The following is a 23,888-nucleotide window of genomic DNA, read 5'->3' as shown; positions in this document are numbered from 1 at the left end:
CCAACAAGCCTGGACTTGCAGAGGCCTACCGACTGAACTGGCTTGGGACAATTCACACCTCTTTAACCTGGAGTTACCTCTCTCTCTGCATCTTTGATGATTTGATTGCCTGCAGGTGCTCGCATTCCGGGGCATCTCTGACTGTGTCTATATAAACATTTCTGGAACAAGCCTTTCCATTCACCTGAAGAAGGAGCCGTGCTCCGAAAGCTCGTGTTTGAAACAAACCTGTTGGACTTTAACCTGGTGTTGTAAGACTTCTTACTGTGCTCACCCCAGTCCAACGCCGGCATCTCCACATCATGAAATAATGGACTGTGTGGATGGTTAAAGGTTGCTTTGTCTTGCAGGGAGCTGGTTAGAGGGAGGATGGGCTTTGAATTTGGTTCTGCTTTTTGGGTGACTATTTTCTAAAGTGACTGTTTCTTCACTGTTTTTTCTGATGTTTGTTTACTGGGGAATGTGATGCTTTTAAAATGTTTATTCATGTAGGAGGAGAGGGGAGAGAACAATAGCGAGACAGACTGCTTGGTGCCAGGGGTGGGAGCTACCAAGTCAGTGGGGGGTGAGCAGGTGTTAAGCTGGAGCTTGACTTGGGGGATTGGGTTTCTAGCGTTGTTGCTGGGGGTTGGGGGTTGGGGGGGGGTGGAGGAAGGGGAGGGGGAATTGCTTTGCTGACAGTGGAGGAACTGTTACTAGGGGACAAATGGGAGGTTGGGAACGGCAACTGCCCGAGTGGGGACTCGAGGAAGCAGAGGGCGCGAGCTAGAGGCTGGCCTAAAAAGGGTGATGGCTAGTCGGCAGGAGGCGACAGGGGGGGGGGGGGGGGGGGGGGTTTGGAAGCCCCCCATCCAGGCTGATCACATGGAACGTGAGAGGACTGAATGGGCCGGTCAAGAGGGCTCGCATGTTTGCGCATTTGAGGGGGCTGAAGGCGGAGGTGGCAATGCTACAAGAGACACACCTACAGGTTACAGTCCAGAGATTGAGGAAGGGGTGGGTTAGCCAAGTGTTCCACTCAGGACTGGACTCAAAGACCAGGGGGAGTAGCGATCTTGATCAGCAAATGAGTGGCATTTGAGGCAGGGAGAATCGTGTCAGACAACGGGGGTAGGTACATAATGGTGAGTGGGAAGCTGGAGGGGGTGCGAGTGGTACTTGTGAACATATATGCTCCGAATTGGGATGAAGTGGAATTTGAGGCAGGCGTTAGGTAAGATCCCAGACTTGGAGTCACATAACCTGATCATGGGAGGGGACTTCAACAGTCATTGATCCAGTTTTGGAACAGTCAAAATCCAGGACAGGGTGGAGGCCGGCTGCATCAAAGGAATTAAAGGGGTTATGGAACAGACGACGGGAGTAGACCCATGGAGGTTTGCACGGCCGAGGACAAAGGAGTTTTCATTTTTTTCACAAAACTAAAACTTCCAGCATTGACTTTTTTATTCTGAGCAGGGCGTTAATACCGGAGGTGGTGGATACTGAGTACTCGGCAATCGCAGTGTCGGATCATGCCCCGCACTGGGTGGATCTATGGGTTAGTGTGGAGAGAGGGCAACGCCCGCTGTGGAGACAGGATGTGATGTTGTTAGCGGACGAAGCGATCTGTGGGCCGGTTAACAAGTCCATCAAGAACTACCTGGAAACAAATGATACGGGGGAGGTCTCCTCAGCGACGGTTTGGGAAGCTCTGAAGGCAATGGTCAGAGGGGAATTAATCTCGATATGGGCCCACAGAGAAAAGGTGGAACGGGCTGAGAGGGACAGGTTAGTTGAGGAGATACTCCAGGTGGATAGGAGATACTCGGAGGCCCCGGACGCGGGGCTATTGAGGGAGCGGCGGAGGTTACAGGTGGGGTTTGGGCTGTTGACCACAGGGAAAGCGGTGGAACAGTTGAGGAAGGCGAGCGGGGCGATTTATGAGTACGGGGAAAAGGCAAGCAGAATGTTGGCGCACCAGCTCAGGAAAAGAGAGGCGGCCAGGGAGATAGGTAAAGTAAAGAGTAGAGACGGTAATACTGTCCTGGACCCAGCGGGGGTAAACAAGGCGTTTAAGGACTTCTATAGTAAATTATATGAGCCGGAACCCCCGGCTGGGGTGGAGGGGATGAGGCAGTTTTTGGATCAGTTGAGGTTCCCGAGGGTGGAGGAAGACCTGGTGGAGGGGCTGGAAGCCCCAATTGAGATTGAGGAAATAATCAAGGGGCTGGTGGGCATGCAGTCGGGCAAGGCCCCGGGGCCGGACGGCTACCCGGTGGAATTCTATAAGAAGTTTTCAGCCATATTGAGCCCACTGCTAGTGAGGGCATTTAACAAAGCAAGAGAGAAGGGAGTTGCCCAAAAATGTCACTGGCTCGATTTCATTGATCCTGAAACAGGAGAAGGATCCGGAGCAATGCAGAACATACATGCTGATTTCTCTACTGAATGTGGATGCCAAACTGCTGGATAAGATACTGGCCACAAGGATAGAGGACTGTGTCCCAGGGGTGATAGGGGAAGACCATACAGGATTTGTTAAGGGCAGGCAACTCAAGGCCAATGTTCGAAGGCTGCTGAATGTTATTATGATGCCTGCAGAAGGAGAGGAGGCGGAGGTGGTGGTAGTGATGGATGAGGAGAAGCTTTTGATCGGGTGGAGTGGGATTACCTGTGGGAGGCGCTGGGAAGGTTTGGGTTTGGTGAGGGCTTCATTGACTGGGTGCGGTTGCTCTATCAGGCACCAGTAGCGAGTGTGCGTCAGGGTTTTTTAAACTACACTGAGGGATGAGGCAAGGGTGCCCCCTCTCCCCGCTACTGTTTGGCTGGCCATAGAGCCATTGGCCATGGCATTCAGAGCTTCTAGCAACTGGAAAGGGCTGGTCCGGGGTGGGGGTGGAGCACCGGGTCTCGCTCTACGCAGATGACCTGCTCTTGTACATTTCGGACCCGCTGGAGGGGATGGGAGAAGTAATGCATATCTTGGGGGAATTTGGCAATTTCTCGGGTATAAATTGAACATGGGAAAAAGCAAGATGTTTGCAATCCAGGCAAGAGGTCAGAAGGAGAGACTGGAAGGGGACTTTAAGAGATGGGACAAGCTCCCGCTATCACTGGCGGGGAGGGTACAGATCGTGAAAATGACGGTCCTCCCCAGATTTCTGTTTGTCTTTCAGTGCCTCCCCACCTTCATCCCAAAGGCTTTTTTCAAGCAGGTGAGTATTATTTTGGGCTTTGTGTGGTCGGGTAAAACCCTGCAAGTGAAGAAAGTGTTGCTGGAGTGCAGTCGAGGGGAGGGTGGGTTCACGCAATTACTACTGGGCGGCTAATATAGCCATGATTAGGAAGTGGGTAGTGGGGGAGGGGTCAGCATGGGAGCGGATGCAGGTGGCGTCATGTATAGACACCAGTTTGGGAGCACTGATAAAGGCACCTCTTCCGTTCTCGCCGGCCCGATACTCCACAAGTCTGGTCGTGGTGGCGGTGCTGAGAATCTGGGGACAATGGAGGAGACATAAGAGAGTGGAGGGAGCATTGATTTGGACCCCGATTTTTAATAACCACAGGTTTGTACCAGGTAGGCTAGATGGAGGGTTCCGGAGTTGGCAAAGGGCAGAAATTAGAAGGATGGGGGATCTATTTATAGATGGGAGCTTTCCCAGCTTGAAAGCCTTAGAGGATAAATTTAAATTGCCACCAGGGAATGGTTTTAGGTATTTGCAGGTGCGAGACTTCCTGAGAAAACAGTTGCCCGCCTTTCCGCTGATGCCGCCACGGGGGGATACAGGATAGAGTAGTTTCCAGTACCTGGGTGGGAGAGGGGAAGGTATCGGATATTTATCAGGAGCTTTTGGAGCGGAGGAAACCCCTGTGGAGGAGCTTAAGGACAAGTGGGAGGACGTGCTAGGAGGAGAGATAGCGGTGGGTCTATGGGCGGATGCCCTAAGCAAAGTCAATACCTCTTAATCATGTGCCAGACTTAGCCTGATACAATTTAAGGTAGTCCACTGGGCACACATGACAGCGGCTAGGATGAGCAAGTTTTTTGGGGTAGAAGATATGTGTGTGAGGTGCACGGGAAGCCCAACAAATCATGTCCATATGTTTTGGGCAAGCCCGAAGCTTAGAAGGTTTTGGCAGGCGTTTGCTAAGGCAATGTCCACGGTACTAGAAACACGGGTGGTGCCGAGTCCGGAGATAGCGATCTTTGGAGTGTCGGAAGAGCTGGGGGTTCAGGGGGCGAAAGAGGCCGACGTCTTGGCCTTTGCCTCCTTGGTAGCCCGGAGACGGATCTTGTTAATGTGGAGAAACTCGAAGCCCCCGAGTGTAGAGACCTGGGTTAGTGACATGGCTGGGTTTCTCAGTCACGAGAAAATAAAGTTTGCCTTAAGAGGGTCAATGTTAGGGTTCACCCGGAGGTGGCAGCCGTTCGTCGACTTTCTCGGGGAAAATTAAAATGCCAGCAGAAGCAGTATTCCAAAGGGGGGGGGGGGGGGGAGGGCCGGATTGTTGTTGTATGATGGAGGTGTGTGAAGATTGGGCTGGGGGGGGAATGTTTATTTTACCATGTTGATAACATTGTTTATGTTACTGTTATAAAAATTTTTCAAATACCTCAATAAAATATTAAACAAAGAAGTGATTTTAAATTATTGTGGTAAAATGACCAATGGCCTGAATCTTAGGCCCGATATAGAATTGGACACTTTAAATTAAAACCACCGTGAGACCCACAGGCAGGCTTGATGGGAAGTCAAACAGCCAAACACGAGTACACAGGACAGAGACAACAGCCAGGGCAAGTCTGGACTTGTTCCGGAAGAAAATCGGCCCCATCCAAATGGATCGATAGTTGTGAATTACCGAGATGAAGTCAGACTTTCTACCACCTAGATCACCTTCTACGGGAAAAGGTTCCATACACACAATGCACCTGAGGATGGACATCTGGGGGGAAGTTCCTGGTGTCCTGCAGAGTTTCAATTGGCAACTCCATTGGGTGGTGCGACTATTCCAGTGGCCTCATTGGCTGAGGGCCAGAGAAGTTTCTGGAAAGGTGTGAAGAGGGGTTTAAAAAAGAGGCATCCAGAGACCCCTCCCAACAAAAACACTTGATGTAGAGATAGCGGAGAAGACTCAATGGCAGACTAGAGGACAGTAGGAAGCAGCGTATGAGACCCACCTTCACAGATGAAGGCCCTGAGACAACCGAGACTCAGAGGATTGGACCCGCACCTCGATCCAGTTCATCGGAACGGGTAGTATTAAGAATCTTAGGCATATTCTAGTTGGGATAAATAATTTGGGGGAGATAACCGTTTTATGTCTTTAAAAATAAACTTGGGTTGAACTGCTAATTTGCATCTGTCCTTTGCTCATCTCGCAAATAAGGACACCTGGTTAAAACGTTTGAATACTAAACTGGTCAAAGTGCCTGAATTTTACAGACAACATGATATTAGTAGAAGAATGCTTAATGTTGTTCAATGATGCTTCTCTGTAATGCTAATGCAGGTGGTAAACTTTTTTATTTTAATTTCTTGTGTTAAATAACGAACAGAGGTCTGTCATATGGGTGCCTAAAATTCATTAATAATGCACTTCAGGTTGAATATTTCATAAAAGTAGCAAGACAGAACAAAATCTACCCCTCTTAGCAGCTCTAAGGGGTGAGCTTTAACCTCACCTGCCTTTTTAGGCTCTCCGTTGAAGCCAATGGAAATTAAGTTTGAGTTGGGCATAAAATGGATGCGTCGATGGGCAGGTTGTTTGCATTACTCTATTCGTCTTTTGTCCAAATCAGACATTCCTGTTGCTCCTGTAATTGCTTTTGTTTAATTGAAAATTTATTTTTCAGTTTCGGAACAAACTTTTATGAAAAATCTAAAAGACCTTCCAACCGCGATGAAATAAACCAAGGCGGTTCTTCAAATGTTATATGAAAAATAAAAAGAACCAAGTTCCAGCTGGATAATATTGGAAATGTATACAGGTCCTCATCAGGTGATATTTGGACATGATCCTTTTAAAATGATTCCATCTTGGAAATACTGGCTGATCAATTCTGTATTTCAATTTGTCTTAAATATATTCTGAGATCGTCAACATTCACTGTACTCTTTTTGTATCTAAAGTACCCAGATCTTCATCACACTGAAACATTTCAGCATTTTGGACAAGGCTCGCTAAATATATCTTGCTCGCAATATCTTTGCAGCAGGGGCTGCACGAGCAATTAAAGAAGCAGCTGAAATCCAAACTGCAACAAGCAGAGCTTTTAATTGTGACATTGTTGTCAGTGCAGGGTCATCTGTAACCTTCATATTCAGAACAGCTCCAAGTTGACTACTTATTCTTGAAATGAGTATATTTAGCATGCAAAGAATGAATCTCATTTAAAATGAAATGTGGCATCTGTGGGAGCATTAAGAGAAATCACATCAAGGATTATGGGAATGAAATGAAAGAGTTATTCAAATGTTAGGAAATCCATTTGCCGAAAAATAACCAGTGTAACTTACATGCAAAGGATTCCACTTCCCAGCCTTTCCAAGTTTGCACGAGGAAGAGATTAAACAGGCAAAATGAGTGAATGCATGGTATGACATAACATCCTGCTGTTTCAACTATGTTCAAAGCTAATGAGCTGCAGTAACAATATTGATTACTAATGTACCATTGGGCTGGATTTTATGCTTCCCCACCAGCTTTGAAGGCTGATGGCCTTCTCACCACCCATCGCCTGCCTATGAATTGTCTGAAATTTTATAAGAGGTGGGGTAGCATCAGGTATGTGAGAGGGCTTCCCCTACCTCCAACCTTTTAGCCGGTGTTCTGGGGACCACGGGGACTGCAGCACCCTGCAAAATTCAGCCCATAATTTCCCTGTTGAATGGTGTGACCTCTCTTCAGCTCTGGCATAATGTAGAGAGGAAAATGTAACAGGAGTGGCTGTTCAATTAAATCATGGCAGATCTGTATCTTAATAGCATCTACCTGACTTGGTTCTGCAACTCAAGGCTCTAAGTGGACTCTTGTATAACCTCTCCCCACCCTTCCTTTTGTGCCACCATTGCTGGCTGTAATTTCAGTCATGTAGGCCCCACAGTCGCTCAACTCCTCTACTTTAAACCTTCCTTTCCTTCATTAAGATATGATGTGGAGATGCCTGCGTTGGACTGGGGTGAGCACAGTAAGAAGTCTTACAACACCAGGTTAAAGTCCAACAGGTTTGTTTCAAACATGAGCTTTCGGAGCACGGCTCCTTCTTCAGGTGAATGGAAAGGCTTGTTCCAGAAATGTTTATATAGACACAGTCAGAGATGCCCCGGAATGCGAGCACCTGCAGGCAATCAAATCATCAAAGATGCAGAGAGAGAGGTAACTCCAGGTTAAAGAGGTGTGAATTGTCCCAAGCCAGTTCAGTCGGTAGGCCTCTGCAAGTCCAGGCTTGTTGGTGGGGGCCGAATGTAATGCGACATGAATCCCAGATCCCGGTTGAGTCCGCATTCATGCGTGCGGAACTTAGCTATAAGTTTTTGCTCAGCAATTTTGCGTTGTCGCGTCTCCTGAAGGCCTCCTTGTAGAATGCTGACCCGGAGATCAGAGGCTGAATGTCCTTGACTGCTGAAGTGTTCCCCAACTGGAAGGGAACAGTCCTGCCTGTTGATAGTCGCACGATGCCCGTTTATTCGTTGTCGCAGTGTCTGCATGGTCTCGCCAATGTACCACGCTTCGGGACATCCTTTCCTGCAGCGTATGAGGTAGACTACATTGGTCGAGTCGCACGAGTATGCGCCGCGTACCTGGTGGGTGGTGTTTCCACGTGTAATGGTGGTGTCCATGTCGATGATCTGGCATGTCTTGCAGAGATTACCCTGGCAGGGTTTTGTGGTGTTGTGGTTGCTGTTCTGAAGGCTGGGTAATTTGCTGCAAACAATGGTTTGTTTGAGGTTGCGCGGTTGTTTGAAGGCCAGTAGTGGGGGTGTGGGGATGACCTTGGCAAGATGTCCATCCTCGCTGATGATGTGTTGGAGGCTGCGAAGAAGATGTCGTAGTTTCTCCGCCCCAGGAAAGTACTGGACGACGAAGGGTACTCTGTCAGTGGTGTCCCGTGTTTGTCTTCTGAGGAGGTCGGTGCGGTTTTTTGCTGTGGCGCGGTGGAACTGTCGATCAATGAGTCGAGCGCCATATCCCGTTCGTACGAGGGCATCTTTCAGCATCTGTAGGTGTCTGTTGCGCTCCTCCTTGTCTGAGCAGATCCTGTGTATACGGAGGGCTTGTCCATAGGGGATGGCTTCTTTAATGTGTTTCGGGTGAAAGCTGGAGAAGTGGAGCATCGTGAGATTATCTGTGGGCTTGCGGTAAAGCGAGGTGCTGAGGTGGCCGTCCTTGATGGAGACGAGTGTGTCCAAGAATGGAACTGAATTTGGAGAATAGTCCATGGTGAGTTTGATGGTGGGATGGAACTTATTGATGTCATCGTGTAGTCGTTTCAGTGATGTCTCGCCGTGGGTCCAAAGGAAAAAAATGTCATCGATGTATCTGGTGTATAGCATCGGTTGAAAGTCCTGTGTGGTGAGGAAGTCCTGTTCAAACTTGTGCATGAAGATGTTGGCATATTGAGGTGCAAATTTGGTCCCCATGGCTGTTCCGTGCGTCTGGATGAAGAATTTGTTGTCGAAGGTGAAGACGTTGTGGTCTAGAATGAAACGGATGAGTTGCAGAATTGCGTCTGGAGATTGGCAGTTGTCGGTGTTGAGGACTGAGGCTGTTGCAGCAATGCCGTCGTCATGGGGGATGCTGGTGTAGAGTGCCGAGACATCCATTGTGACGAGGAATGTTCCTGGTTCAACTGGTCCATGGGTGCTGAGTTTCTGTAGGAAGTTCGTCGTGTCGCGACAGAAGCTGGGTGTACCTTGTACGATGGGTTTCAAGATGCCCTCGATGTGGCCAGAGAGGTTCTCACACAGGGTCCCATTGCCTGAAACGATAGGACGGCCTGGTGTGTTGGCCTTGTGTATTTTCGGGAGGCAGTAGAGATCTCCAATGCGGGGATTACGTGGGATGAGAGCACGTAGGGTGTTCTGAAGGTCTGGATCTAAGGTCTTGATCAGTCTGCTGAGTTGGCGGATGTGTTCCTTGGTTGGATCTGCGGGTAACTGCCTGTAGTGTTCCTGGTTGTCGAGTTGTCGGTATACTTCTTTGCAGTAGTCTGTTCTGTTCAGTATGACGGTGGCCCCTCCTTTGTCTGCTGGTCTGATGACGATGTTGCGGTTGGTCTTGAGAGTGCGGATGGCGTTGCGTTGTGCTTGGGTGACGTTTGAGGCTGCCTTGTGATTGCGAGTGATGAATCTGGCATTGACACGACTTCTGACGGCTTGAGCATACATGTCGAGTCTAGGGCAGCGGCCTTCCGGAGGGGTCCAATTTGACTCTTTCCTTTTCGGTTGCTGCACTGCAGATCTCGCGGTCTGCTGTTCCGGTTCATTGGTCGTGTCCCTGGGTTCGCTGTCGGCCTCTTGGGGTCTGTGGAAGAATTCCCGGAGCCTCATTCGCCTGATGAATTCCTCCGTATCTGCCGCGAGACTGATGGGGTCCATTTTGGTGGTGGTGCAGAAATTGAGCCCTCTGCTGAGGACTTCGATTTCGTCTGGTTGAAGGGTGTAGTCTGACAAGTTGACAATGGATTTCCCTGTATTGTTTTCGACTGTTGTACCGGGAGAAGCTTGATTGCTGCTGGTGGTGATGCCAAGTTTCTCAAGTTTCCTGTTCCACCGCGCCACAGCAAAAAACCGCACCGACCTCCTCAGAAGACAAACACGGGACACCACTGACAGAGTACCCTTCGTCGTCCAGTACTTTCCTGGGGCGGAGAAACTACGACATCTTCTTCGCAGCCTCCAACACATCATCAGCGAGGATGGACATCTTGCCAAGGTCATCCCCACACCCCCACTACTGGCCTTCAAACAACCGCGCAACCTCAAACAAACCATTGTTTGCAGCAAATTACCCAGCCTTCAGAACAGCAACCACAACACCACAAAACCCTGCCAGGGTAATCTCTGCAAGACATGCCAGATCATCGACATGGACACCACCATTACACGTGGAAACACCACCCACCAGGTACGCGGCGCATACTCGTGCGACTCGACCAATGTAGTCTACCTCATACGCTGCAGGAAAGGATGTCCCGAAGCGTGGTACATTGGCGAGACCATGCAGACACTGCGACAACGAATAAACGGGCATCGTGCGACTATCAACAGGCAGGACTGTTCCCTTCCAGTTGGGGAACACTTCAGCAGTCAAGGACATTCAGCCTCTGATCTCCGGGTCAGCATTCTACAAGGAGGCCTTCAGGAGACGCGACAACGCAAAATTGCTGAGCAAAAACTTATAGCTAAGTTCCGCACGCATGAATGCGGACTCAACCGGGATCTGGGATTCATGTCGCATTACATTCGGCCCCCACCAACAAGCCTGGACTTGCAGAGGCCTACCGACTGAACTGGCTTGGGACAATTCACACCTCTTTAACCTGGAGTTACCTCTCTCTCTGCATCTTTGATGATTTGATTGCCTGCAGGTGCTCGCATTCCGGGGCATCTCTGACTGTGTCTATATAAACATTTCTGGAACAAGCCTTTCCATTCACCTGAAGAAGGAGCCGTGCTCCGAAAGCTCGTGTTTGAAACAAACCTGTTGGACTTTAACCTGGTGTTGTAAGACTTCTTACTGTACTTCATTAAGATACTCCTTCAAGCTATGCTCCCTGACCAAGGTTTTTTTGCCTGATCACATCCTGTTAAAATGCCTTCATTTATTTGTATGTTAAAGGCTCCAAACAAATGTGAGATGCTCCTCTCCTTGTTGTTGATGATCCATTGGTCAGAACAGGAGCATTTTGCTAGTCAATCTTTCTCATTTTAGTCTGCAAATAATATGTAGAATGAATACAAATACAAGTTGTTAACAACATAGTTTAGTTTTGTGCTGTCAACAATTTTGGAAATGTGAAGGAGTTACAAATTACAATTAGTGCCACGAGAACTTTAATTATTTGTCTGAGCAATCTCCCTGTCTTGTGTTTGTTAGTCTATTTACTGATTTGATCTTTCTCTAACATTGCCAAGACCCAAAATGAACAGCTGGGCCATCTCATTTAATACAGTGAGTACAGCTGCATTGTGAGCTGGAGATCATATTTAAAAACAAAAGCTTTACCCAGCTGTTAAAATAACCATTCATGATGCCAGAGAATCCGAATGGTAAATATTTGAGCAAAAAGATTTTCATATAGCACTTTCGATAGCTCGAAGTTCCTTTCAAACAAAAGAGCATTACCAAGGCAAGGAGTGATGGAAGAGGATTTGGGGGAAAGAGAAATAGATTGCCTTTGGAAAAACATACCTCTGATTTTTTGAGGGGCGACAGAGTTGTGGCAATGCGAGGTGGGGTGATGCTCAGGAATGTGAGTGGCATTGCCAAATTTAGCAGCAGGATTTCAATGTTATTATCTTATGCCGCTTCCCATTCTGCTGCCAGCCAAATTGACAGACTGGTCAGCTGCCAGGTGCAAAGACGAATGGTCGAAGGCCACAGCTGGGGACTGTTGGGGATGCTCCACACTAATCTTAACAGATTGTTTTTTGGTAGGAAGAGTTTGGAGCTCAGCATTGGGCGGGGGTGGGAGGAAAGCAAAGATTGGGAGTTGATCAACCATGGCAGTGGCTGTGGTCGGCAAATGATTTGCTAGAGGTTCTGAGGGGGAAGCACTCCGGATCCTCCTGGCTCACAGACAGTGCTATAAAAAAAAGACTTGGCTGTTTAATCCACTACTCCCATCTCTATTTAGCTGCTGGTGTTCCCTTGGGAAATCTGACCGGCTAGTGCTGCATCTGTACATTTGATTTCCGACTACAGGCTTAAAGGTCAGTTGCAACGCTGCTATTTGCAAGGGCTTCAATGCTTTCATGCAGCACAGCACGAGTCAGATTTTGTTCGACTATACAGGTAGAATTGCATAGGTTCGCTTGCAGATGGCTGGACGTAACTGAGTTATAGAGGTGCTAACTTGACTGAATACCAGGGAAATATATATTATAACATATAACATAGTCACTTCACAGATTTAAGAGATTTCCAGTATCCACAGTATTTTACTATTGTGTTAAGGATAACATACCTTTCCTTTAGCAATAGCTCTGCAAGTGATCCTTATGATGAGATATGACCAGAAACTATGCAACAACTGAAGCAGCAACAAAAGCAAGTTGAAAATCCACCATGATGGATATGGACCAACAATCTCCCAACTTTCAAATAAGGTCGTATTTAATATCCTGAAACAAAACACACTTGTCAGCAGAGAATGCATTTATAAATCCAGTTGCAAATCCTGAAACACAAAGTATGGCGATTTAAAGATATATTTTGTAAAAACTCTAATACACCATTGCTTTCCAGAGCACATTATCAATAAGCTCGCCACTTCACACAATATAGCTAACACAACAAACCATTAATAGCAGCTTGCTTTATCCCCTGTCTCTCAGAGGCAGTATCATATATCTATCTTTAGCAGAATATGCAATTGATTTCAACATTTTACTGTGTTGCAATTTGTTTCCTATTCATTAAACTCTACGAGTTCCATAAGTTTTTTTTAAAGCTTCTGGCCAGTAACAATGATTTACAAAATACAATTAACAAGTTTGGGATCACTAATATCTGGTTCTTGCTGGTGGAGTGGGAATTAGTGTCCCTATAGGAAAGTCCAGCTATCCGGAAAGACCATATGGCTGGGACAATATTAAAATGATTTTAAATTGCTGATGTGAGACAGGGACATAACTTATGGTCAATTACTTTTAATTTGAACTTGCAGACATAAAAGTCTTTTTGAGTCATAGAGGTTTACAGCATGAAAACAGTCCCTTCAGCCCAACTTATCCATGTCACCCTGTTGTTACCATTAAGCTAGTCCCAATTCTCCGACTTGGCCCATATCCCTTAATACCCATCATTCCCATACAACTGTCTAAATCAGTGGTTCTCAACCTTTTTTAACCCATGGACCCCTTTTCCTCTTAATTTTTTTTTGTGGACCCCCATAGCCATTCCACAGAAAAATAAGTGAAAAACACGACTAAATCCTGATTCAACAAGGTAAGATGATGGAAAAGCTATAGCGTAGAGCTGTGCTTTATCCCAGAGTAGTGGGTACTTTTTAGCAGTGTCATTTGTTTTCCATATATTATGCTTCCCATCTTTGAATTTTGTGTGCAATATTTCATCACTTTGTAATTCAATGAGGGTCTCCTGTAAAGAAATGTCTACATCGGCAGAATTAACTTCAAAAGGAATTACCACCCAAGTTGGTATATCCATCATGAGTAGGTCACTAAACCGAGCTTGCATATTTTCATGCAAATTTTCCAATTGCAAATTGACAATGCAAGGTCATAATCGTGCAAATCGCTGCTAATCGAGGTCAAACAAGGAAACTGTTCAAATGCACGACGTCTGATATTAATTTTGTACAGCTGCAGTTTTCTCAGAAAAGCAGTAATAGCACCTTTACTGGATATGAGATCAGAATGTTTTCCTTGGAGCTGTTTATTAAGTAAATTGATTTTTTCAAATATATCAGATAAGTAAAATACATCACATTTAGCTGCAAGCAGTTGTTCTCCAAGCTGGGTGTTAGCCAGAAATAAGACAATAGAGTCCCAAAGTTCAGTAAAACGATGAAGACAATTCCCTCACGGTAGCATGGTGGTTAGCATCAATGCTTCACAGCTCCAGGGTCCCAGGTTCGATTCCCGGCTGGGTCACTGTCTGTGTGGAGTCTGCACGTCCTCCCCGTGTGTGCGTGGGTTTCCTCCGGGTGCTCCGGTTTCCTCCCACAGTCCAAAGATGTGCGGGTTAGGTGGATTGGCCATGCTAAATTGCCCGTAGTGTAAGGTTAATGGGGGGATTGTTGGGTTACGGGTATACGGGTTACGTGGGTTTAAGTAGGGTGATCATTGCTCGGCACAACATCGAGGGCCGAAGGGCCTGTTCTGTGCTGTACTGTTCTATGTTCTATATAACCACCTCAGTATGCATTACAAGGCGTTCAAGGTAAATTAGATAGATTATAATCTCTCTTTGACCTTTGTCAGTGCGAGAGAGAGAGAGAGAGAGAGAGAGAGAAAGGTGAATATTCATCATGAAAACAAACATCTAAGTTTGCTGCCTGCTACCTGAGAAAAGATGGGTGATTTTCACCTCCGTTTGTTCTAGGTAACTTTAAATTTACGACACTGTCAAATGTAAAGTTTTTTTCTTCTACTTGATTGCCATAAAAAATTCATAGCTACATGAATTTTTCTACTTTTAGTATTTTAATATGGCGTAGATTACTGTAAAAATTTAATTCTCAGTAATAACAATTGTTCTGAAGTAGAATTGCTCTATGGACCACTAAAATATCACCGTGGACCCCCAATTCGGTATTTTTTTTGTGTGGACCCCCAGTAATGTTACATGGACCCCCAGGGTCCATGTGGACCCTGGTTGAGCACCACTGGTCTAAATAGAACATAGAAAAATACAGCACATATAACAGGCCCTTCGGCCCACGATGTTGTGCTGAACCTTTTTCCTAGATTAATCGTAGATTATCATAGAATTTTTACAGTGCAGAAGGAGGCCATTCGGCCCATCGAGTCTGCACCAGCTCTTGGAAAGAGCACCCAACTCCAACCCAGTAACTCCACCCAACACTAAGGGCAATTTTGGACACTAAGGGCGATGTATCATGGCCAATCCACCTAACCTGCACATCTTTGGACTGTGGGAAGAAACCGGAGCACCCGGAGGAAACCCACGTACACACGGGGAGGATGTGCAGACTCCGCACAGTGACCCAAGCCGCAATCGAACCTGGGACCTTGGAGCTGTGAAGCAATTGTGCTATCCACAATGCTACCATGCTGCTTTTAAAATGCTTTTAAAAAGACAAAATTGTTCCTGCCTCTGCTACTGCCTCTGGCAGCTCGTTTCAGACACTCATCACCCTCTGTGTGAGACAATCGCCCCTCTGGATCCTTTTGTATCTCTCCAACTCCCCCCCCCCCCCCCCCCCCCCCCGCCACCTTAAACCTATGCCCTCTAGTTTTAGACTCTCCTGCATTTAGAAAAATATCAACCTTATCTATTCCCATTGTTATATTATAGACCTCCATAAAGACACCCCTAAGTCTCCTATGGTCCAGTGAAAAAAGTCCCAATCTATCCAGCCTCTCCTTATAACTCAAACCATTCAGACCCGGTAGCATCCTAGTAAATCTTTTCTGCACACTTTCTAGTTTAATAATATCCTTTCTATAATAGGTGTATTATACTCCTGTATTCAATGTTCTGACCAATGAAACCAAGTATTCCGAATGCCTTCTTCACCACCCTGTCCACCTATGACTCCACTTTCTTTTTTTGATATTTTTTATTCAAAACAAATTTGTAACAGTTACAGAGAGAAAAAAGGCCTGTGCATAGAGCCTTCACATAGTGAAAACGAACAGTGGGAAAGAATAAACATGTTAATAAGGCACTTCCCCTGTCAGCTGTTTGCCCATGCCACACGTGTTCAACTAAACTAACGTGGCTCTAACCCTCCCCCTCTCGGGTGCTGCTGCTGTCGGTTTCCTGCGCTGCTCCCTGAGAGTCTGCAAGCGGCTTTCTCCCCCCGGGGGATCCCTGGTCACCCCCGCCCCCCCCTCCCCCCCTTGCCCACTTAAGTCTCCTGTGCTCTACTTCTCAGCTGCACCCCCCCTCCACCCGGCCTCACCTGCCCCCCTGAGACCTGACCTACACTGACCCCTGCCCTTGGCAACAACGAACGAACCGCAATAAAATACCAACAATAACAATAATGATAACAGTCATAAACATTCGCCCATCCTCAATGAACAACAAAACATATTAACAACAACTTAAATTAACACAATATTAAGTTAAATAACCATAGAAAAAAAAATAAAAACAATAAAGAACACCCTCCTTTAAATTGGATGAGACTAAGCCTCACACATGAGGTTGGGCATCCGCCCAAGTCCCATCCTCTATCTGCTCCCCTAGTTCCCCCTCCCATTTAGCCTTCAGCTCCTCCACTGACGACTCCTCCACCTCCTGCATTACCTTATAAATGTCAGACACCTTCCCCTCACCGACCCACACCCCCGAAAGCACTCTGTCCACCGTCCCCCGCGAGGGCAGCAAAGGGAACTCCTCTACCTGTCGCCTAGCAAACGCCTTTACCTGCAAGTATCTGAACATGTTCCCTTGGGGAAGCCCAAATTTATCTTCCAGTTCCCCCAGGCCCGCAAACCTCCCACCAATAAACAGGTCCCTCAATTTACTGATGCCCACCCTTTGCCACCCCTAAATCCCCCATCAGTGTTTCCCGGGATGAACCGATGATTTCCACCTAATGGAGCCTCCATTGAGCCCCCTGTTTCCCCCCTATGCCGTCTCCACTGTCCCCAGATTCTTAGGGTTGGCGCCACCACCGGGCTCGTGGTAAACCTCTTAGGGGAGAGCGGCAACGGTGCCGTTACCATGGCACCCAGGCTCGTACCTCTACATGACGCCATCTCCACTCTTTTCCACGCCGCCCCCCTCCCCTCCATCACCCATTTGCGCACCATTGACACATTGGCCGCCCAATAGTACCCCAAAAGGTTGGGCAGCGCCAGCCCGCCTCCATCCCTCCCTCGCTCCAGGAAAACCCTCTTCACTCTCGGAGTCCCATGTGCCCACACAAAGCTCAAAATACTGCTAGTCACCCTCCTAAAGAAGGCCCTGGGGATGAAGATGGGCAGGCACTGAAAGAAGAACAAGAACCTCGGAAGCATCGTCATTTTGACGGACTGCACCCTCCCCGCCAACGACAGTGGCAGCATGCCCCACCTTTTGAACTCCTCCTCCATCTGATCTACAAGTCTGGTGAAATTATGCTTGTGAAGAGTCCCCCAGTCCCTGGCCACCTGCATCCCAGGTACCTAAAACTCTCCCCTGCCCTCCTAAGAAGGAGCCTACCAATTCCCTCCTCCTGGTCCCCCGGGTGCACCACAAACACCTCACTCTTGCCTAGATTTAGTTTATAGCCTAAAAAGGTCCCAAACTCAGCTAGCAGCTCCATCACCCCCGGCATCTCTCCCACTGGGTCTGCCACATACAGTAGCAGGTCATCGGCATACAACGACACCCTATGTTCCTCCCCACCCCGCACCAAACCCTTCCACCTTCCTGAATCCCTCAACGCCATCGCCAACGGTTCGATTGCCAATGCAAACAACAAGGGGGACAGGGGGCAACCCTGCCTGGTCCCTCGGTAGAGTGGAAGTACTCCGACCTCCTCCCATTCGTGGCCACACACGCCATCGGGGCCTCATCTAGCAGCCTCATCCATCTAATAAACCATTCACCAAATCCAAACCTCCCCAACACCTCCCATAAGTACCCCCACTCCACTCTATCGATGGCCTTCTCCGCATCCAGCGCCACCACTATCTCAGCCTCCTCTTCAATCGCCGGCATCATGATGACATTCAACAACCTCCGCATATTCGTGTTCAGCTGCCTTCCCTTAACAAAACCTGTCTGGTCCTCGTGTACAACCCCTGGCACACAGTCCTCTATTCTGGTGGCCAGGATCTTTGCTAGCACCTTGGCATCCAAAGTAAGGAGAGATATGGGCCTGTATGAACCACACTGCTGGGGGGTCCTTGTCCCTCTTTAAGATGAAAGAAATCAGCGCCCGCGACATCGTCAGGGGCAAGGTCCCCCCTTCCCACGCTTCATTAAGTGTCCGCACCAGCAGGGGGCCCACTAGATCCACAAACGTTTTATAAAACTCCACCGGGAACCCATCCGGCCCCGGCGCCTTCCCTGACTGCATCTGCCCAATCCCCTTAACCAGCTCCTCCAGCTCAATCGGCGCCCCTCCAATCCCTCCACCTGCTCCTCCTGCACCTTCGGGAAAGATAGCCCGTCGAGAAAACTCTCCATTCCCCTCCTCTCCACCGTTGACTCCGACCGGTACAGTTCCCCATAAAAGTCCTTGAAGACCTCCTTCACCTCTACCCCCTTCTGCACCACATTCCCACTCTTGTCTCTCACTTCAGCAATTTCCCTAGCCGCATCCCGCTTGCGGAGCTGATGAGCCAGCATCCTACTTGCCTTTTCACCATGTTCGTACACTGCCCCTTGTGCCTTCCTCCACTGTGCCTCCGCCTTTCTAGTGGTCAACAAATCAAATTTAGCCTGTAGGCTGCGCCTCTCCCCCAACAGTCCCTCCTCTGGTGCCTCTGCGTACCTCCTATCTACCTCCAGGATCTTTCCCACCAGTCTATCCCTCTCACTCCTCTCACTCCTCTCCCTGTGTGCCCGGATGGATATCAGCTCCCCACGAATCACTGCCTTCAGGTCTTCCCAGACCATTCCCACCTTAACCTCCCCCGTATCATTCACCTCGTGGTTCCCCCAATACATGCCCGGACCCTCCTACACACCTCCTCCTCCGCCAACAACCCCACATCCAACCGCCACAATGGGCGCTGGTCCAGCACCTCCCCCATCTCCAACTCCATCCAATGCGGAGCGTGGTCGGAGATTGCAATGGCCGAATATTCGGCCTTCTCCACTCTCGGAATCAGTCCCCTACTCACCACAAAGAAGTCTATCCGAGAATAAACCCTATGTACATGGGAGAAGAAAGAGTACTCCCGTGCCCTCGGCCTCACAAACCTCCATGGGTCCACCCCACCCATCTGGTCCATAAACCCCCTCAGCACCTTGGCCGCCGCCGGCCTCCTACCCGTCCTTGAACTGGACCGATCCAGTGAAGGATCCAACACCGTATTGAAGTCCCCCCCCATAATCAATCCTCCCGCCTCTAGATCCAGGACACGTCCCAGCATACGCCTCACAAAGCCTGCATCATCCCAATTTGGGGCATACACACTAACAAGTACCACCTTCTCTCCCTGTAGCCTGCCCCTTACCATAACAAACCTACCCCCCTTATCCGCCACCACCTCAGATGCCTCAAACGACTCATTTTTCCCCACCAGAATCGCCACTCCCCGGTTCTTCACATCCAACCCGGAGTGGAAAACCTGCCCCACCCACCCCTTCCTCAGCCGGACCTGGTCCGCCATCTTCAGGTGGGTCTCCTGAAGCATTGCCACATCTGCCTTTATCCCCCTCAGATGAGCAAGTACCCTAGACCGCTTCACCGGCCCATTCAGTCCTCTCGCATTCCAGGTGACCAACCGGATCAGAGGTGGTCCCGCCCCCCTCCCCCGTCGACTAGCCATAGCCCGTCGACTGCCCGCCCCAGGCCAGCACCCCCCGCCCGACCCAGTCCCCACGGCGCAAACACCTCACTTCTGACCCCCCGGCCCATACCAGCTCCTTCCTGACCCTGCCAGCAGCAACCCGGTCTACCCTTTCCCCCCCCTCCCTCTCCCCCTAGGCTAGGAACCCTCCTAGCCGCGAACCGTCCTCCATTGTACTTCCGTGGGTCAGCTAACTTCTGCTGACCCCGGAAACTCCCGCCAAAAACTCGACCCCTCCCAAAGTGGGATCATCCCCCATCCTGTCACTCCTCAAGGCACCGCTCCAGCACGGGGAGGAACCAGTTAAGGCCCCGCCCCCCCGTCAGCATCTCCACCCCCCAGCCCCGCAACGCGGGAAACCAGAGGAAAGCCCGCGCTTTCGCACTGCCCCACCACACCCTTCTGACGCAGCTCCCAAATACCAGCCCCACTCCATACCCCCAACCCGACATAGAATACAACAAACCCCCCCAACCCTCCCCGCAAGATACAAAACTCAAACAATGCCCCCCAACAAAAAACAGAACAACACCCCAATAAATAACCATATCAAAATTACAAGGCCCAAGATCCTCAGATTCTTCCGCCTCATGCGGAGATCAAGCTCCTCGAAGCGGTCTTGCCACTTCTTATGGAGTGCCTCGTGCCCCTCCACCTTACTCACGAGGATCACGGCCTCCTCCTCTCGTTCAGCGGCCTGCGCCTGCAACGCCTGGATGGCAGCACCCTGGGTCGTCTGAATCTCCGAAAGCTTTTTATTCATTTCCTGCAGAGAACTCAGCACCTCAGCCTTAAAATCTGCAAAACAGCGCAGGAGAGCAGCTTGCTGCTCCTGCGCCCACAGCCTCCACCCCTCTGGTGCTCCGCCGGCCGCCATTTTGGAATCCTTCCCCCGTTTTTTCTGGAGAGTTGCTGCTGTTTTTTCCCGCTTTCAACTCCGAGTTCGAGGCATTAAATGTGGAGAAAGTTGATCACCACACCTTCTCCCACCAGGTGACGTCGTAAAAATTCCGTTTTGGGCTCTAAAAAGAGCCAAAAAATCCATTTGAATCGGGAGCTCCCAAATGTGCGGCTTCCTACGTCATTGCCGCCACCGGAAGTCGGCGCCTGTCTGTCTATGACTCGACTTTCAAGGAGCTATGAACAAAGAACAAAGAAAGGTACAGCACAGGAACAGGCCCTTCGGCCCTCCATGCTGCCCATCTAAACTAAAATCTTCTACACTTCCTGGGTCCGTATCCCTCTATTCCCATGCTATTCATGTATTTGTCAAGATGCCCCTTAAATGTCACTATCGTCCTATGGTGGTGGAAGCACTATGGTGCTTCCACCACCTCCTCCGGCTGCGAGTTCCAGGCACCCACTACCCTCTGTGTAAAAAACTTGCCTCATACATCTCCTCTAAACCTTGCCCCTCGCACCTTAAACCTATGCCCCCTAGTAATTGACCCCTCTACCCTGGGAAAAAGCCTCTGACTATCCGCTCTGTCTATGCCCCTCATAATTTTGTAGACCTCTATCAGGTCACCCCTCAACCTCCGTCGTTCCAGTGAGAACAAACCGAGTTTATTCAACCGCTCCTCATAGCTAATACCCTCCATACCAGGCAACATGCTGGTAAATCTCTTCTGCACCTTCTCTAAAGCCTCCACATCCTTCTGGTAGTGTGGCGGCCAGAATTGAACACTATACTCCAAGTGTGGCCTAACTAAGGTTCTATACAGCTACAACATGACTTGCCAATTCTTATACTCAATGCCCCGGCCAATGAAGGCAAGCATGCCGTATGCCTCCTTGACTACCTTCTCCACCTGTGTTGCCCCTTTCAGTGACCTGTGGACCTGTACACCTAGATCTCTCTGACTTTCAATACTCTTAAGGGTTCTACCATTCACTGTATATTCCCTACCTGCAATAGACCTTCCAAAATGCATTACCTCACATTTGTCCGGATTAAACTCCATCTGCCATCTCTCTGCCCAAGTCTCCAAACGATCAATATCCTGCTGTATCCTCTGACAGTCCTCATCGCTATCTGCAATTCCACCAATCTTTGTGTCGTCTGCAAACTTACTAATCAGACCAGTTACATTTTCCTCCAAATCATTTATATATACTACGAACAGCAAAGGTCCCAGCACTGATCCCTACGGAACACCACTAGTCACAGCCCTCCAATTAGAAAAGCGGTGCTATGTCTTTTCGTCCGACATCACTTCGTCGAACGACACTTCGTCCACGTCTTTTGGTCCAACGTCTTTTTGTCCGCACGTCTTTTGGTCCTACGTCTTTTTGTCCGATGATTTTTTTCGTCAAAGACTTTTTGTAACTTGTTACGTCTTTTTGTCCGATGATTTTTTTTGTCAAAGACTTTTTGTAACTTGACTTTTTGGAAATAGAAATCAAGGTATAATATCTTCACTAATGCACATAGCAAGGTATAATATGTAATAAAGGATTTTTATTATTGGTCTCTTTCCTTTAACGAGCCTCGTTAAAGGATAGTTATTATCGTTCTCTTTCCTTTAACGAGCCTCGTTAAAGGATAGTTATTATCGTTACATATTCCATACATATGTATGGAATGTTAATCAGCGTGTTCTACAAGATCTACCGAGAACAAATAATGCTGCTGAGTGGTTTCATTCTGCGATAAAGCGTTCGGTGGGTGGAGCTCATTTGAATATTTGGAGGTTAATCAAAACTCTGAAGGAAGAGGAAGGGTTCATAATAGGCAAAAAGGCTCAAATTCTTCGGGGAGATCAGTCGACTTCATGTACGCGATATAAAAAAATAACTGAACGCCTCAAAAGATTGGTCACTGAATATGATTCAACAACAAAAATTGATTTTTTGAGGAATGTTGCATATAATTTGCATCAATTTTAAGTGATATCTTATCTAAGTGATATGATATCTTTCGGGAATTTTAAGTAATTAGTAAACTTTTAGATTTACTTGCTGTATTTTACTTGCATTTTATCAATAAAATTCTCATAATAAATTATTAGTTCTGTGAATCTATCATTGAAGATATTATACCTGGTTTTCTACGGAGTTTATTTGTAATTGGACAAAAAGACGTTGGACCAAAAGACGTGCGGACAAAAAGACATAGGACCAAAAGACGTGGACGAAGTGTCGTTGGACGAAGTGACGTCGGACGAAAAGACGCGACACGTAGAAAAGCACCCTTCCATTGCTGCTCACTGCCTTCTATGACCTAGCCAGTTCTGTATCCATCTTGCCAGCTCACCCCTGATCCTGTGTGACTTCACCTTTTGTACCAGTCTACCATGAGGGACGTTGTCAAAGGCCTTACTGAAGTCCATAGACAACATCTACTGCCCTACCTGCATCAATCATCTTTGTGATCTCTTCGAAAAACTCTATCAAGTTAGTGATACACGACCTCCCCTTCACAAAACCATGCTGCCTCTCTCTAATACGTCCATTTGTTTCCAGATGGTAGTAGATCCTGTCTCGAAGAATTCTCTCCAGTAATTTCCCTACCACTGACATAAGGCTCACCGGCCTGTAGTTCCCTGCATTATCCTTGCTACCCTTCTTAAACAAAGGAACGACTTTAGCTATTCTCTAGTCCTCTGGGACATCACCTGAAGACAGTGAGGATCCAAAGATTTCCGTCAAGGCCTCAGCAATTTCCTCTCTAGCCTCCTTCAGTATTCTGGGGTAGATCCCATCAGGCCCTGGAGAGTTATCTACCTTAATATTTTTCAAGATGCCCAACACCTCGTCTTTTTGGATCCCAATGTGACCCAGGCTATCTACACACCCTTCTTCAGACTCAACATCCACCAATTCCTTTCTTCGGTAAATACTGATGCCAAGTATTCATTTAGTACCTCGCCCATTTCCTCTGGCTGCACACATAGAGTCCCTTGCCTATCCTTCAATGGGCCAACCCTTTCCCTGGCTACCCTCTTTCTTTTTAAGTACGTGTGGAAAGCCTTGGGATTTCCTTAACCCTATTTGCCAATGACTTTTCTTAACCCCTTCTAGTCCTCCTGGCTCCTTGCTTAAGTTCCTTCCCATGTTCCTTATATTCCACACAGGCTTCGTCTGTTCCCAGCCTTCTAGCCCTGACAAATGCCTCCTTTTTCTTTTTGACGAGGCCAACAATATCCCTTGTTATCCAAGGTTCCCGAAATTTGCCGTATTTATCCTTCTTCCGCACAGGAACATGCTTGTCCTGAATACCTTTCAACTAATATTTGAAAGCCTCCCACATATCAGATGTTGATTTACCTTCAAACATCCGCCCCAATCTAGGGGCAAAATTCTCCGACTCCACGCAGGGTCAGAGAATCGCCCGGGGCCGCCGAAAATCCTGCCCCTGCCGTGGCAGAAATTCTCCGCCACCCGGGAATTGGCGGGGGCGGGAATCGCGCCACATCGAGCGGCGAGCCCCCTGCGGCGATTCTCTGGCCCGCGATGGGCCGAAGTCCCGCCGCTGGGAGGCCTCTCCCGCCGCCGAGGTTTGAACCACCT

General features: G+C 48.3%; 1 protein-coding gene across 6 annotated transcripts in view; it reads right to left on the bottom strand.

Moving 5' to 3' along the window:
- The window catches only part of cers6 (ceramide synthase 6), a 388,374-nt gene that overhangs the window by 4,965 nt on the left and 359,521 nt on the right, over positions 1–23,888 (bottom strand). For 4 of the 6 annotated variants that reach the window (XM_038789747.1, XM_038789745.1, XM_038789742.1 and 1 more), the window contains exons 9-10: positions 12,176–12,332; positions 6,504–6,527 (exon numbers count right to left, since the gene is read on the bottom strand). In XM_038789747.1, the coding sequence (XP_038645675.1) occupies positions 6,504–6,527; positions 12,176–12,332 (181 nt within the window). Of the gene's footprint in view, positions 1–4,915; positions 5,031–6,503; positions 6,528–12,175; positions 12,333–23,888 lie in introns of all 6 variants that reach the window. The other 2 variants (XM_038789744.1, XM_038789743.1) reach the window with 2 other exon arrangements.

The sequence above is a fragment of the Scyliorhinus canicula genome, chromosome 2, assembly GCF_902713615.1.
Source record: "Scyliorhinus canicula chromosome 2, sScyCan1.1, whole genome shotgun sequence".
NCBI lineage: Eukaryota > Metazoa > Chordata > Chondrichthyes > Carcharhiniformes > Scyliorhinidae > Scyliorhinus > Scyliorhinus canicula.
This window is presented reverse-complemented; position numbering and strand designations above follow the sequence as displayed.